At 40.5% G+C, this 12,155-nt stretch overlaps 1 protein-coding gene across 4 annotated transcripts in view; it reads right to left on the bottom strand.

The window, feature by feature from the left end:
- LOC124305127 (uncharacterized) overlaps positions 1-12,155 on the bottom strand; it is a 108,783-nt gene that overhangs the window by 18,134 nt on the left and 78,494 nt on the right. For 2 of the 4 annotated variants that reach the window (XM_046764201.1, XM_046764202.1), the window contains one exon: positions 6,191-6,326. In XM_046764201.1, the coding sequence (XP_046620157.1) occupies positions 6,191-6,326 (136 nt within the window). Of the gene's footprint in view, positions 1-6,190; positions 6,327-11,599; positions 11,884-11,909; positions 12,097-12,155 lie in introns of those variants that run through there. The other 2 variants (XM_046764203.1, XM_046764204.1) reach the window with 2 other exon arrangements.

Here is a 12,155-nt window from a genome sequence, read left to right as displayed (position 1 = left end):
CGTTTGACGGTTAAAGCTTTACTCTCTAAATTTAAATCAGCGAAAAATTCACTAATCTCCAGTTACAAGTATACCACTGATTGCAATATACACTCACGATTCAGTGAATTTTCATGGATATTTCACTGACTTCCACGCTGATTTTTTCCATCGGTATACTTATAATTTATTAATATTTAGAAAGTAGGTGGCAAGCCTGTATGAAATTCTATCAAAGCCCACGCATGCGCAGTCGTATTCTCAATCTGCCAAGTTTCACCGTTTCCTTATAGTATATTCTCGTAATTATTCCGACAACAATTGACGTTTTTGCATTATTAAACTGTCAAAATGTAGTTACTAGACGATAATACACTAAAATGTTGCTGTAACCAGAAAATTTATCACTGTAGTTTAAATCGTCGTTATTATGTTACCGATTTTACAGAAATTTTCTCGTAACTTTAACAGATGTAATTTTCCTCGGTGTGCCGTCCAATAACTTGGTGACCATGGCAAATGACGTATTGACAGAGACGGAATGTCAAGGCAGTCGGACGGCGGTGAAATTGGCCGTACGTGAAACTGGGACCCTCCAGCAACTCACACTTAGACGCCATCCCGTAGTGTAATTAGTTAATTACATAGTTTCCCAGGGTATGGATACAGCGGAAGAGGTCAGAGGGAGTTGTAAACTGTCGAGTAAACGTGATCCCGTCCTTTGCACGGCCGAGCAAGTCTGCATCCGGCGGACAGCGTTCGTTCAGCTGCTCAGACGTGAACCCATAAACGAGAATATCAATTTCCGCATCGGCTTTAACAGCCGGCAGAGCGTCTCGTTTCAACAAGTGCCTTGGACGAAATGTATAATAACGATACAAAATCTTACTAGGGTCTTAAGGGGGGAAGAGGAAGAAGAAAAACTGAAAGGGTAGAAAAAAATAGTCAGAATCGTCCGTAGTCGGGGATCCAACCAAGAACCAACATACGCATATTACGTTTTCAAGTATCATGCAATATATGAGTCAGTTTATCAGATTAGAGTTCAAGAATTGTACAATTTTTTTTTCTCAATGTCTCATTCCTTTGTTTTCAGAGTAAGGAAGAGAACAAGGTAAATTGTTATTATTCACCCCTAAAACGAAAGGTTGAATTTTCACCGCATCGTCAGGTTTTATGATTTACAGAATCATCTCCGAACATTTTCAGATGGACGTCTCGATGTCGTGATGAAATTTTTTTTTTTTCATCAGGTACGATTTAACAACGGATTTTCACGACATTGGTACCAACCGAAGCGGATCTTTCTCTGCTCAGAATTCATTATATTTCAGATCCGAACGATCTGGTATTTCTCAAGTTTTTCGAATAACAAAATCTAAAAAACAAACTTCGAAACAACGATATCTCAAAAACGAATAAACGGATATCCATCATTTTGATCTCTATAAATGCGGTTCTCCTTATTCAAAATTGACTACGTTTCGGATCCGATCGATGCATTAGTTATCGATCAACTGAAGCTGAGCCCGAGAACCTATCCAAACGGAAAGTTTTTTAGATCACATCAAGGTCAGTCAGGTTTATCAACGATGTAGGAATTTCGTCAGCCGGAAACATCCTCAACTTCCCACTCGCATGAAGTATAAATTCGACTTTTTTTCTTCGTTTCTACCGGCACCGTATAAGCCGCAATAGTTTTTTATGCCAGCTATAAGGCAGGACGAATCCGTTGGTTATCTACTGCTGATTGACCGATGCTGGCTTTCTGCCAAACTGGCAATAGCATCCGCCAACTTCGACCCGTTTCACCCCCGCCATTCTCAGCGGCACGGTCATCTTGGCTCTCTTATAACCCTTTCTTCTTCTTCTTCTTCTTTTTCTTACTCCTCTACTTTTAGCTAACGCGACGGGCTGCCCGGTAACTTGTTTTTTCTACTCATCGCTCAAAGACGTTCCAGTGCTGACACGGTCAGCCGGACGAGATATGACCGACCGTCTTTTCCCTCTCTTTTTTCTTCTTCTTTGTCGCTTGTTCGCCTCATATTCTTCTTTTCTCTCTCTTTTTTTTTTTCTTCTTTCTACTTCTCTGTTTGTTACCTACTTTGTTGTTTCCGCCTACGTTACAGAATTTTGATTACCGATTATCTTTGTCAACGAATTTCGTATGGAAGGAGAAATATGAGGAGAAAGGAAAAAAAAAAAAAAAAACCTTGCACACTGAGCGCGAAATTCGTTAAATTTAATTGCAATTAATTTTCGAATGATTCGACGAAAGTTAAAAAAACGAATAAAAAAAAAAAAAAAAATAAAATAAAATAAAAAACCGTTTGCCCCGCTGTTTGAAAATCTACCCAAGGTAATTTAAACTGAATTTTCATCACGCCAGAAATTACGCTGTTTATTTGTTCAACGCGCTATTGTAGGACTGGTTGTTAAAAAAATAAAATTTCGACCGAGCTAACGACATCTGCGATTTCAATTGCGAAACTCGAGGAGTAAATTTTCTTCTTCTCTTTTTTTCGCGAGCGTCGAGCAGTGAATTCAAGCTATTGCGGAAATTCCAAATAGAGAATTCCAATATCTGATTATCTATATACGTACACCAAGGTGTCTCTGTCATAGATGTATATAATGTATATGTATATAAGGCGTGTGTGTATATATACATACTTTAAGAGAAGTGTCAGCACCTGCAGCAGACGTTGGAATCAATTGTGGTAAAGTTTAGAAAGAAGTTTGAAGTTTTTTTCGTTTTTTTTTTTTTTTTTTTACTTCCACCACGATTTCGCCTTCCGTTTCTCTCCTTTTCCGTATCGTCTCGTTCTTGTTTTAATAAATTTAAAGAACCTTTCCAGTTGGCCAGCAGCAGCTCTGAGCTGTACCGACTAATTGCTTCGTGAGTATTATAGTAGTCTGATGGCTTTTCAATTTTCTTTAGTCGAAGGTTCACATTTTTTACCAGCAACGTGCACAGGAGTTTGCCTTATTTCTTGCTGTATATCGAAATGCCGTATCTTCGTGCCAAATTCGTGTAGTTATTCAGAAAACAAACGTCGCGCGACACGATTTTTCATCTATCACGTTGTGATAAGTCGTCGGGACGACGGGGATTCATATCGCTTTACGAAACGTTGCGATGCAAAAAAAAAAAAAAAAAACTTAACGAACCTAAAAAGACTTTTTCCCTCTACTGAACACCGGATATTATCGTAATTTGGGAAAAAGAATATTATCCGGTGAGCCGGATATCACAACGATCGAGTTAGGAAAACTGTCTTGAGGATATTCCAAACGTACAGTCTTATCGAAAAAGTGTTGAAGCAAAGAAAAAGCAGTATTGAACAACAGAGTTCGAAAGATATGATACTAAAATAATCCACCTTAATTTCATTGAAACAATGTTATCAATTTTGGCGAGATTTTATTATTTTCTAATCTTAATTCTTTACACCTGAGATTTTTTGCGAAGCAGTTGAAGGAATTTCCCAAACATGGTCCGATGATCAGACGGTAAAAATCTATTTGCTGACTTTGAAAATAAATTTCATTCGTGCCTCGTGGGAAATTTGAGTTATTAATTTTTTTTTTTTACGCCCAACTTTTTCAGACACGACTGTACGTCGGGTACATCCTTAATATGCGAATGCGTCTTTTCATGCGTCGTTGGTCTTCTCATAAGCCATCGGCTTGTGTATATAAGGGAAAAACTTTTCCTCAATGTTTACGTATTACCGCAACTTTTCCCCTGCTCATAGTATAAATTTTCCCGTATGATTATTACTATTACTGTTATTACCACTGTCATTGTTATTTTATTACCGAACTTTCGAACTGGCTTTTGTTTATTCTATCAATCGGCGTTGATATAGTTATAATACATCAATGACTCGTTATCAACTTGTTTTCTTACACATTTCTCACGTCGCACGTCTCGCGTAAAACCTCACGATAATTTTTCTCCGTTTCTTCCCATCTCAAATTTGATAAATTATCTACGATAAAGTGGACAGAATCACGTTTATCCTTAAAAAAAAAAAAAAAAAAAAAATTCATTGGACTCGCAGGTTGGAATAAATGAAAATTTTGTTTGCAAAACTCGAATCTAAATGACAAAGAACGGCTCGCTTGAATCGGTTAACGCAGACACGAGCGTATTAGCTTGCAAAACACAGCTCGGACGAAAAGCGATAAGAGAAGGGGGAACAAACCACAAATTTTTTTCGTTTTTTCTCCGTCTCATTTTTGGCAGAAAAAAGTTGGTCCGCACATGTTCACGGCGTAACAAACGATCCGTATATACGTCGTCCCATGTACATGGGAAAATATTTTAAACCGAGCTAAACTTGTTCGCCAATTTATGTTTAAACAAATACCAATAACGAAAATATTTTGACAATGCGAGAGAAATACAAAATTCAAATGTAAAAATAAAGATAAATAATAAAAATACGCACAGTGAGAGAAACGGGGGAAAAAGAGAGAGAGAGAGGGAACGCGGATAAATTTTTAATGCCTTTCCCGCTTTTTCGCATATAATATGAGAATGGTTAAAAAGCTTTGAATGTAACCTTTCGGACGCGAGGCTTGAAACGCGCGCGCCTCAAGTTTAGAAGAGCCAGGGAGTTTCTACCGGCTGGTGATAATTGTCCCTTTGTAACAGAAGTGAAACACGTAAAAGTGTATTCTCTCTCATCCCCCTGCGCCCCTCGTTATTCATTTCTCATTGTCAGCATCCTGAGCCGCCTTGTCGGATTATTCCAATTTGCATGATATTCTCTTCAATCAACAATACTCCAATTAGGATTAACGATGCGTAAGTTAATCTTTGATTGTAGACGAATCATCTCCCCCACCAGGGCATTCGAAATTACGAATTCTCCAAATTTCAAACGTTATACCCCAACGCTTTTTGCGTAATCCGAGATGCTGGAAAATTTTTTCGAAACAAGTTTAAGCAGCCTGGTTCACCAAAGATCGATACTTGTTATTTATTTCCCTAGGATACAGTTGTAGTACAGGTTTTCGATCGACCAACCTCCTCTAGTCTATCTGTACTTTGAACTCTAAATTTTTTCGCGAAAAAGAGTAAAGTTTTTCGTAAAAATTTCATTCGAAACGAGTAAATTTTAAACACCGTGCTGGTAACATTTTTACGAAGTTGGCTACGCTTGTAAAACTAGACAAGTTGCAATTGTCGAGCAAGTCCGTTCAAGAAGAACTTTTGGTGTAAAAATGAATATACAATGTAAAAAAAAGAAAAAAAAAAAGGAAACAAAAGACAGACAACAACACAGATTCACACAGAAGATCCGACATTAGTAAAACAGAATATACTTGTTCAATCACGCATGCGTTAAAATTCTAGAACAAAAGCAGTTGTTTTGTCAGGTTGACCAACCGTCATAAGTTTGTATAACAGGTCACCGCAATGTATATAACCTCAAAAATGTTGGTCGTCTTGAGAACACAGTTCCTTTTTCAACGGGACGAAAGTAGTCGATTTCATCTCAGTGTTGTAAAGATGGGTTTGCGCATGCGCAGTCCACAATTGCTTCACTTTCTCCCCTAGGGATAGAAAATTGACCAATCGCGTCCCAAAAAATTACCGTGCAAATCTCCGGCACTTTTTATTCACTTCTTAAAAAAACTGTCGTGTGTGACTCGGGTCAAAATTTTTCACACAATGTACTAGTGCCATAGAATTTCAGCGCATCCGTGTCGGACCATTCACTCTGCATAGGGGATCGTGGGGCATAACGGTCTTGATGAAAGATTAGCCGGAAAAAAAGTTTCTTCAAAATTGAAATAAAAAAAAAATAATAAAATGTCATGTTCAATAGTTTTATAATCGAGGGTTTATAAGCGATTCGTAAACAAAATAGAGTATTTCGGATGAAAACTATTTCAAAACTTGAAGAAAAATTAAATAATTTTTTTTTCATCATTCTTTGGACGGGGTCCGTCGTGCCCCCGGAATTTTTTTATTTTTTTATTTTCTTGCTCGAATTATGGCAAAGTACCGACGAAACTTTCGAGATAGATCAAAGCAACTTGTACCCGGTGCTAAAAAACAAAAAAAAAAAAAAATAATTATCGGCTTAACGGGTCCGTCGTGCCCCACGTTCCCCTATATATATATATATATATCTATATATATATATATATATATATATATATATAAATACACAAAAATCAATTAGTAACTTACAGACAACGGTGAGGTTGGCCAACTTGTAACCGATGGCGAAGACCGGAGCCTCCGTCGATACCTCGCATTTGTATTGTCCGGATGTTTCAAGTGTTAGGTTTGTCAGCCGTACCGAGTGCTCGGTGTTGGCCTCTTTCTGCGAACAAACAAAATGTTTGCTCAAGTAATGGCGCTTCTCTTTTTTGCCCTATACGTACCACCCTTCCTCCCCCCCCCCCCCCCCACCCCCATCGTCGGTCCCCTCTCCATTTTCCCTTCTAGGCTGCTCTCATCCCGCTCGCATCTTTCTCCATATATTATTCCCCTTTTACCCCCCCCCAACCCCCATCCCGGTCCGCCCCATCATCGGCTTCCGGGTTCGCTTTCAAATAACTATACATAGACATAGCCGGCAGCCACCTCCTTCCGCAAATATCTCGAGCTCTTACCGGTGGGTGAGTTTTTTTTTTTTAATTTCATCTCTTTCCTCTTTTCTCGGTGAAAATTTTCTTTCTTATACTTTTTTCTTTTTCTTCAGCTTTTAAGAACAATTTCACTAACCCGAGCTAATGCACATTTTCGCTAATTATATCGCTTCGTTTTACCTGTATCTAGCAGTACGTCACATTATGCAAATTGGAGTCTGGATAGGAATTGGAAAAAAAATTCTTATCATAATTTTCGTTGGTATTGTTATCGTAAATACAAGTAAACCTCGGAGTGTCAACTTATTGTTTCTGTCAATTCACGCAAAGGAAATTGTTTTGCGGTTGACGGAGATGAATATTATAATACATTGTTTAATATACTCGGCAAGTTGCTGCAGAGACTCCTTGAGGCTGCGTGGTTTTGAATTCAGGAGGCATGTATAATAATATAACGCGACCCTGTGTGTGTGTGAGTGGGTGTGTAGGTTATACAGGGTGAAACGTAACCCGGTTGAATGAACAATTTTAACCCCCTTTATTCACCGTATTTTATTTTTCTCGTTTTGAATACCACCCACCAGTCGTATTTAAATTACACAAAGGTAACACCGACGCGCACATATATAGATCTGCAATCTACATGTATAATAATCTTGGGAAAACCAGGAGTGCCGAGTTTTCGAGGAGAGTGCATAATGGTAAGAGGATGAGGATCGGGAGAAGGAAAATTTGTACAAGTAGTAGGTAGAGGAGGTTACTTCCAACGCGTTATACTCCATCCCGAGAGCAATTCATGGTATGTTTTACTTAGTTTAAAGCCTTAGGGATCGGGCATCGCGAGGTATTAAAAACAAGGATCCAAGAGAAAAGATAAGGAATATCCCTGTTCAGGCGTCGCCCCAAGGGTGAATGGATATTAAGTCAGTATCGCATTACGAAAGAATGTCGATGTAAGGAATTCCTCGGGGGTTTATTTTTGAGTCCGTTATGGTGGGGCAGAGACTACTGCCGATAAAGAACGCGCTGACTTCAAATTGTCTAATTCGTTTTACCTACCCCCAAGGTTGACAGGGCCACGAGAAATTCCCCAAGAAATAGAGAGAAGGCCAAAAGCCTTCGGGAGATGAATTGTCGAGGCCAGAGAGGCCCGCCACTATACCCGAGATCCAAGCTACGTCTCGAAGCCCCAAAATGCTTCGTCGTTTATCTCTGAAGGCTTACTTTGATAAGAGATTTTACTCCGCGAAAGGAGTCCTCGTGAAAAATAGACATAAAGCAGTACAAATTGGAACCCCCTTCCACCCCACACCTCAAACATTTATAATTTTTATGCCAAATTTTTATTCAAAAACTCTCTACGCCGCCCATTTTCCTCTTTTGTAAAAAGTTGAGCTTCAAAAACTTGTGCATGACACGGAGTTGTTGGAACACTTAATGGCTCCCATTTCCCGAGGTGTAGGGTAATGGGAACGAATTACGGTTCTTAGTTTTTTAAAAATTTTTATGAATTTTCAGTGATTTTCTGTTCGCCAGATGAGTAAAGCTTACGTTCGTAATTAATAAAAAAATAAATCGTATAGATTATGAATTTTATCGGTAATTATCCTTAGTAGGCTCCCATTCCTCCATTCTCCCGTAATTCACAACTGGAATACCAATTCAACTTAAGATCGTCGAATTTCCAGCATTAAATACAGATTTTCGTTCAAATCAACAAATTTTCCACTGAAATCACCGATTGATCTAAAACACCAGATTTCTCGCTAATCGCTCAACAGCCGAGTCTTCCGATCATAAGCCTTCCAGAATCACGAAGTTTGGCAGAAAATCGCGAAGTTGGCAACACTGATTATACTTCAATCACGTAGCTTCCTTACGTCATCTGTCTTAAACTTATACTATTTCATCGTTCCTCTGCTGTTCTGCATTCCTATTCTATTCCATCGTTCCACTGCGATTCCACCATTCCTAACCTATTCCATCTTTTATATTCCGTTCAACGTTTCCCACCGACCCGCGCAAACTTGAATTGCAACCTAACGTTGAGAATCACTTCGAAAAGTGTGCGGTTGGAAAGATAATGAAATGTAATTAAAACCACGAGGTCCGTAGCCATGAGGTATTGGTTAACTCGGCGCCGTAAACTCGATAGGTTAATAACAAACTTTTCACGGGAAAGGATATACTTGCAAAGATTGTTTGAAAGCTGCAGGGTGGGGGGAACGTTAGAACGTGTAACATATAACGATCGCTACACGAATTTACATCCATATTTGACCCCCCGGGGTAAAAATATTTTTAGTGAAATTAAAGAAGTTGTAATTAACGCAAGACGTTTGCCTTATACCGCGTAGAAAGAAACGAGAAGCAAAGAAAGGGGTGAAAAGTTTTTAATCAATCATATATAAAACGTGATCGGGCTGAGCAAAGGTCTACGGGCATTTAACTCAATGGTAACTCGATACGTATTTCCAGTCAACTATGAATGATTCAGCAGCTAAAGAGTACGAAGGTCGGATCAGACGAGGAGGAGAAAGAGAAAAGAAAAACGAAACGAAAAAGAGAGATTGAGAGAGAGAGAGAGAGAAAAAAAGATAGAGAAAACTCGTTGACTACTTTTTAATCAAATTGATTTACGACCAGATAAAAAGTGACTTTCACGATGGGGTGATATTAACTTTTAATGGATATCTCAGCCGGCATCAATATTCAGCGCGGTACAAAAAAAAATCTTTTCACAACTCCCGGCGAACATGGTACAAACTACCTTCCGACTACCCTGTACTATCCCTGATGGATCCTTTACCTTTTCCCAGATCCAATTATCCAATTTGATTTCATCCAAGGGCGTCCTGGCTCTTCTCAAACTATTATAAGACGAAGTCACACTTCCAAAAGCAACAAGGCGTAAGGATGCACCGATTGTCAAGTCCGGTTTCTCACCAACACTCACTGTTTTATTTCATCACCGGTGTTTCAATAAAGCAGAATGAGTCAAGTCACATCAACGACTTCACGTGGTTATTGCTCGCACTGAAATTCTTCCTTTCTGCATGTATCACTTTTTACCAATGGTGTCACTACGAGTTTTCACAAGTGAAATACCATCACCAACGCGATAATTTTGATTTACTCTCAACACCTCGTCGCCATACGCGGGAGTATTCATCCCGTGTTTCCAAATCAATGACGTAACAACAAGAAGTAAGAGGAAGGCAGGAAGGAAGGAAGGAAGGAAGGAAGGAAGTCAGTTACTTGGCTTGTTATGAGGGTAGAAACCGCGACGTCTGCGAAAGGTGGAATACGTACAATATACATACGTGTGCGCACATAATAATCGGGAACGCTGATGAAGTTCCAATGTCGAGCAGTCAGGCAACGCGTCGACAAAACGGGAGAGACTGACAAGTCGCGATTTTGAAATTCCCGTGATGATAATTCAAAGAGCCGTCGTCTGTCCCCTGCTGTTTCGGCGACATCGTACATACATAGCGTATGAGATTGTCGTAGCATTCCACCGAATTCCTGGACCGAGTTTGCTCGTCGACGTCGTCGTGAGCTGCTCCGCGCAGCCGGTGCAGGGTGCGGATATTGTTTGGGCGTGGAATACCGGCTGTGCGCTTTCACCGCGACCCTCGACGATATAATGATTTGTCGATAATGCGTCGTCGCGATCACTACGTTAAATTTCGTCCAACGACACCGCCGGACGAGCGATGACTCGCAGCCCGTCTCCTCGCGTTCGATTAGCCACATCCGAGGTCCAATTAGTAGCCGGTATACGTTCGCGTTACGGGAATCCGGTACAACCAGCCCAATTCCATTTTCCGTTCGTACCGCAGCCTCGGATCTCGTATCCTCTTCGACGGTGTGGCGTAGGAAATTGGATGATTGATTGATACGAACACGATTAGATTACCGTACCCAATGACCAAGCTTGACCGCCTGCAAGGTGCGTTATAGACCCATGGTTCGGAGAAAAGGGTTTCTTTAATTCCGTTAACGCCAATTTATCGAGAGCGAAAGGACCGGGAGAGTGAAACAGGCCAGTGTTATCCCACACTGCTGACCGAGGAGAAAAACCAAATGGAAGATACATGTGAGGGACAATTCAAAGGCAAACACAAGTTTTGCCGGCTCCGCGGAACGGGGATTCTTCAACCGGAATACATGATACCGCATGTTACACCAATTTCGAGATCTGAGCGGTGAATGCCGTTGAAGAATCTACGGACTCTACCTGAGGAGAAAACACCCTTTCAAAAAACTCCGGCAATGTTACTGGCGCCAATAATTGTGCATACGAATTGAACAACAGCTACATAAGGATGTGAAGAATCTGAAGAAAGGTTTTATGATTAGCACATTTAAAGACACCAAAGTTTAAGAATTTTCAAGCTTGTCATTATAAGACCTCTACTTAAACTGTTGACATCTCAGCTTGCGTTACTCGAATGTGCTCAGATTCGTTTCAATCACTTGGTAGGTATGCTGTTCATTCGTGTTCACCGTCAACATTATTACAGATTTTCCCAACTTTTGATTTAGACTATCTACGGTTCAATCACCGTCAACTTTTTCTTCAGAAAACTGCATCTACCAAAATAGGCGGGCAGAAATAGCTGGTAATGTTGGAGATGACAAGTCGCTGGCAGAGCTGATCGTGCACGATTAATAGAGACCATGCCAATGGTGGAATATTATAATGCTGCACATGGTACGGGTTGTTGGGAAATGACTGGAGTATGCATGACGCGTTATTAGCGAAGGAAGGGCGGACCTACCCGCCATCTACGTGTTCTGGCTCGAATAGTATTGTTGCCCGAGCTCAACCGGTTATTACGGGTCGTTCAATACGTGTCATCTCGCTCATGGAACATCGGGTATAGAAATGCCTTTATCGCATACTTGTGTGTACCTCCCTGCGAATACACGGTGTCGAAGCGTTATTGAGATGTGACAAGAAGATCCTCGGTTCGTAGGTGTCGAAGGTTCGGCGTACCTGTTCCACAACCGTGACTCCCTTTTGTCGTTGACATGTGTGTAGATGTACGGGGATCAGAACGATATTCCATACAACCGAAACCAGCGCGACGTTCTTTCCAACTGTCAGAAATGTGATCTGAGCCTCGTGTCTCAACTTCATTCATCATTCGACATCTCCTGATGTCTTTTCCACAAGTGTCATTCATCGTTCTCTCTGTCAACTGGCCGATCAGAATGCTATGCGCGGTTACAATCAGGGTTATCATACAAAGTGCACAGAGCACAGCGACAACTATTCGAGAGTTGGTTCAACGGTTTGTACATACACAGTGCTGGAGGTTCCGATTCCATTGTCAAGAACCACTAGCGATTGCTCAATAACTGCAGTCGATGGAGGTGGCTTTTTTTTTCCTCTGGTCTGCAGTCAGTTTTCCATTCAATCGTTTCAATAATCACTTTAGTTCCGTCCGAGTCGCGGGGATGTTGTCCGAGTTTATCCAACGTCGAGTCTGGTGCAAGCAGGGCCATTGAGTATATATCACGGTGACTGGTCCAAGCCTGTATTCATCACC

The sequence above is a fragment of the Neodiprion virginianus genome, chromosome 5 (genome assembly GCF_021901495.1).
Source record: "Neodiprion virginianus isolate iyNeoVirg1 chromosome 5, iyNeoVirg1.1, whole genome shotgun sequence".
NCBI lineage: Eukaryota > Metazoa > Arthropoda > Insecta > Hymenoptera > Diprionidae > Neodiprion > Neodiprion virginianus.
This window is presented reverse-complemented; position numbering and strand designations above follow the sequence as displayed.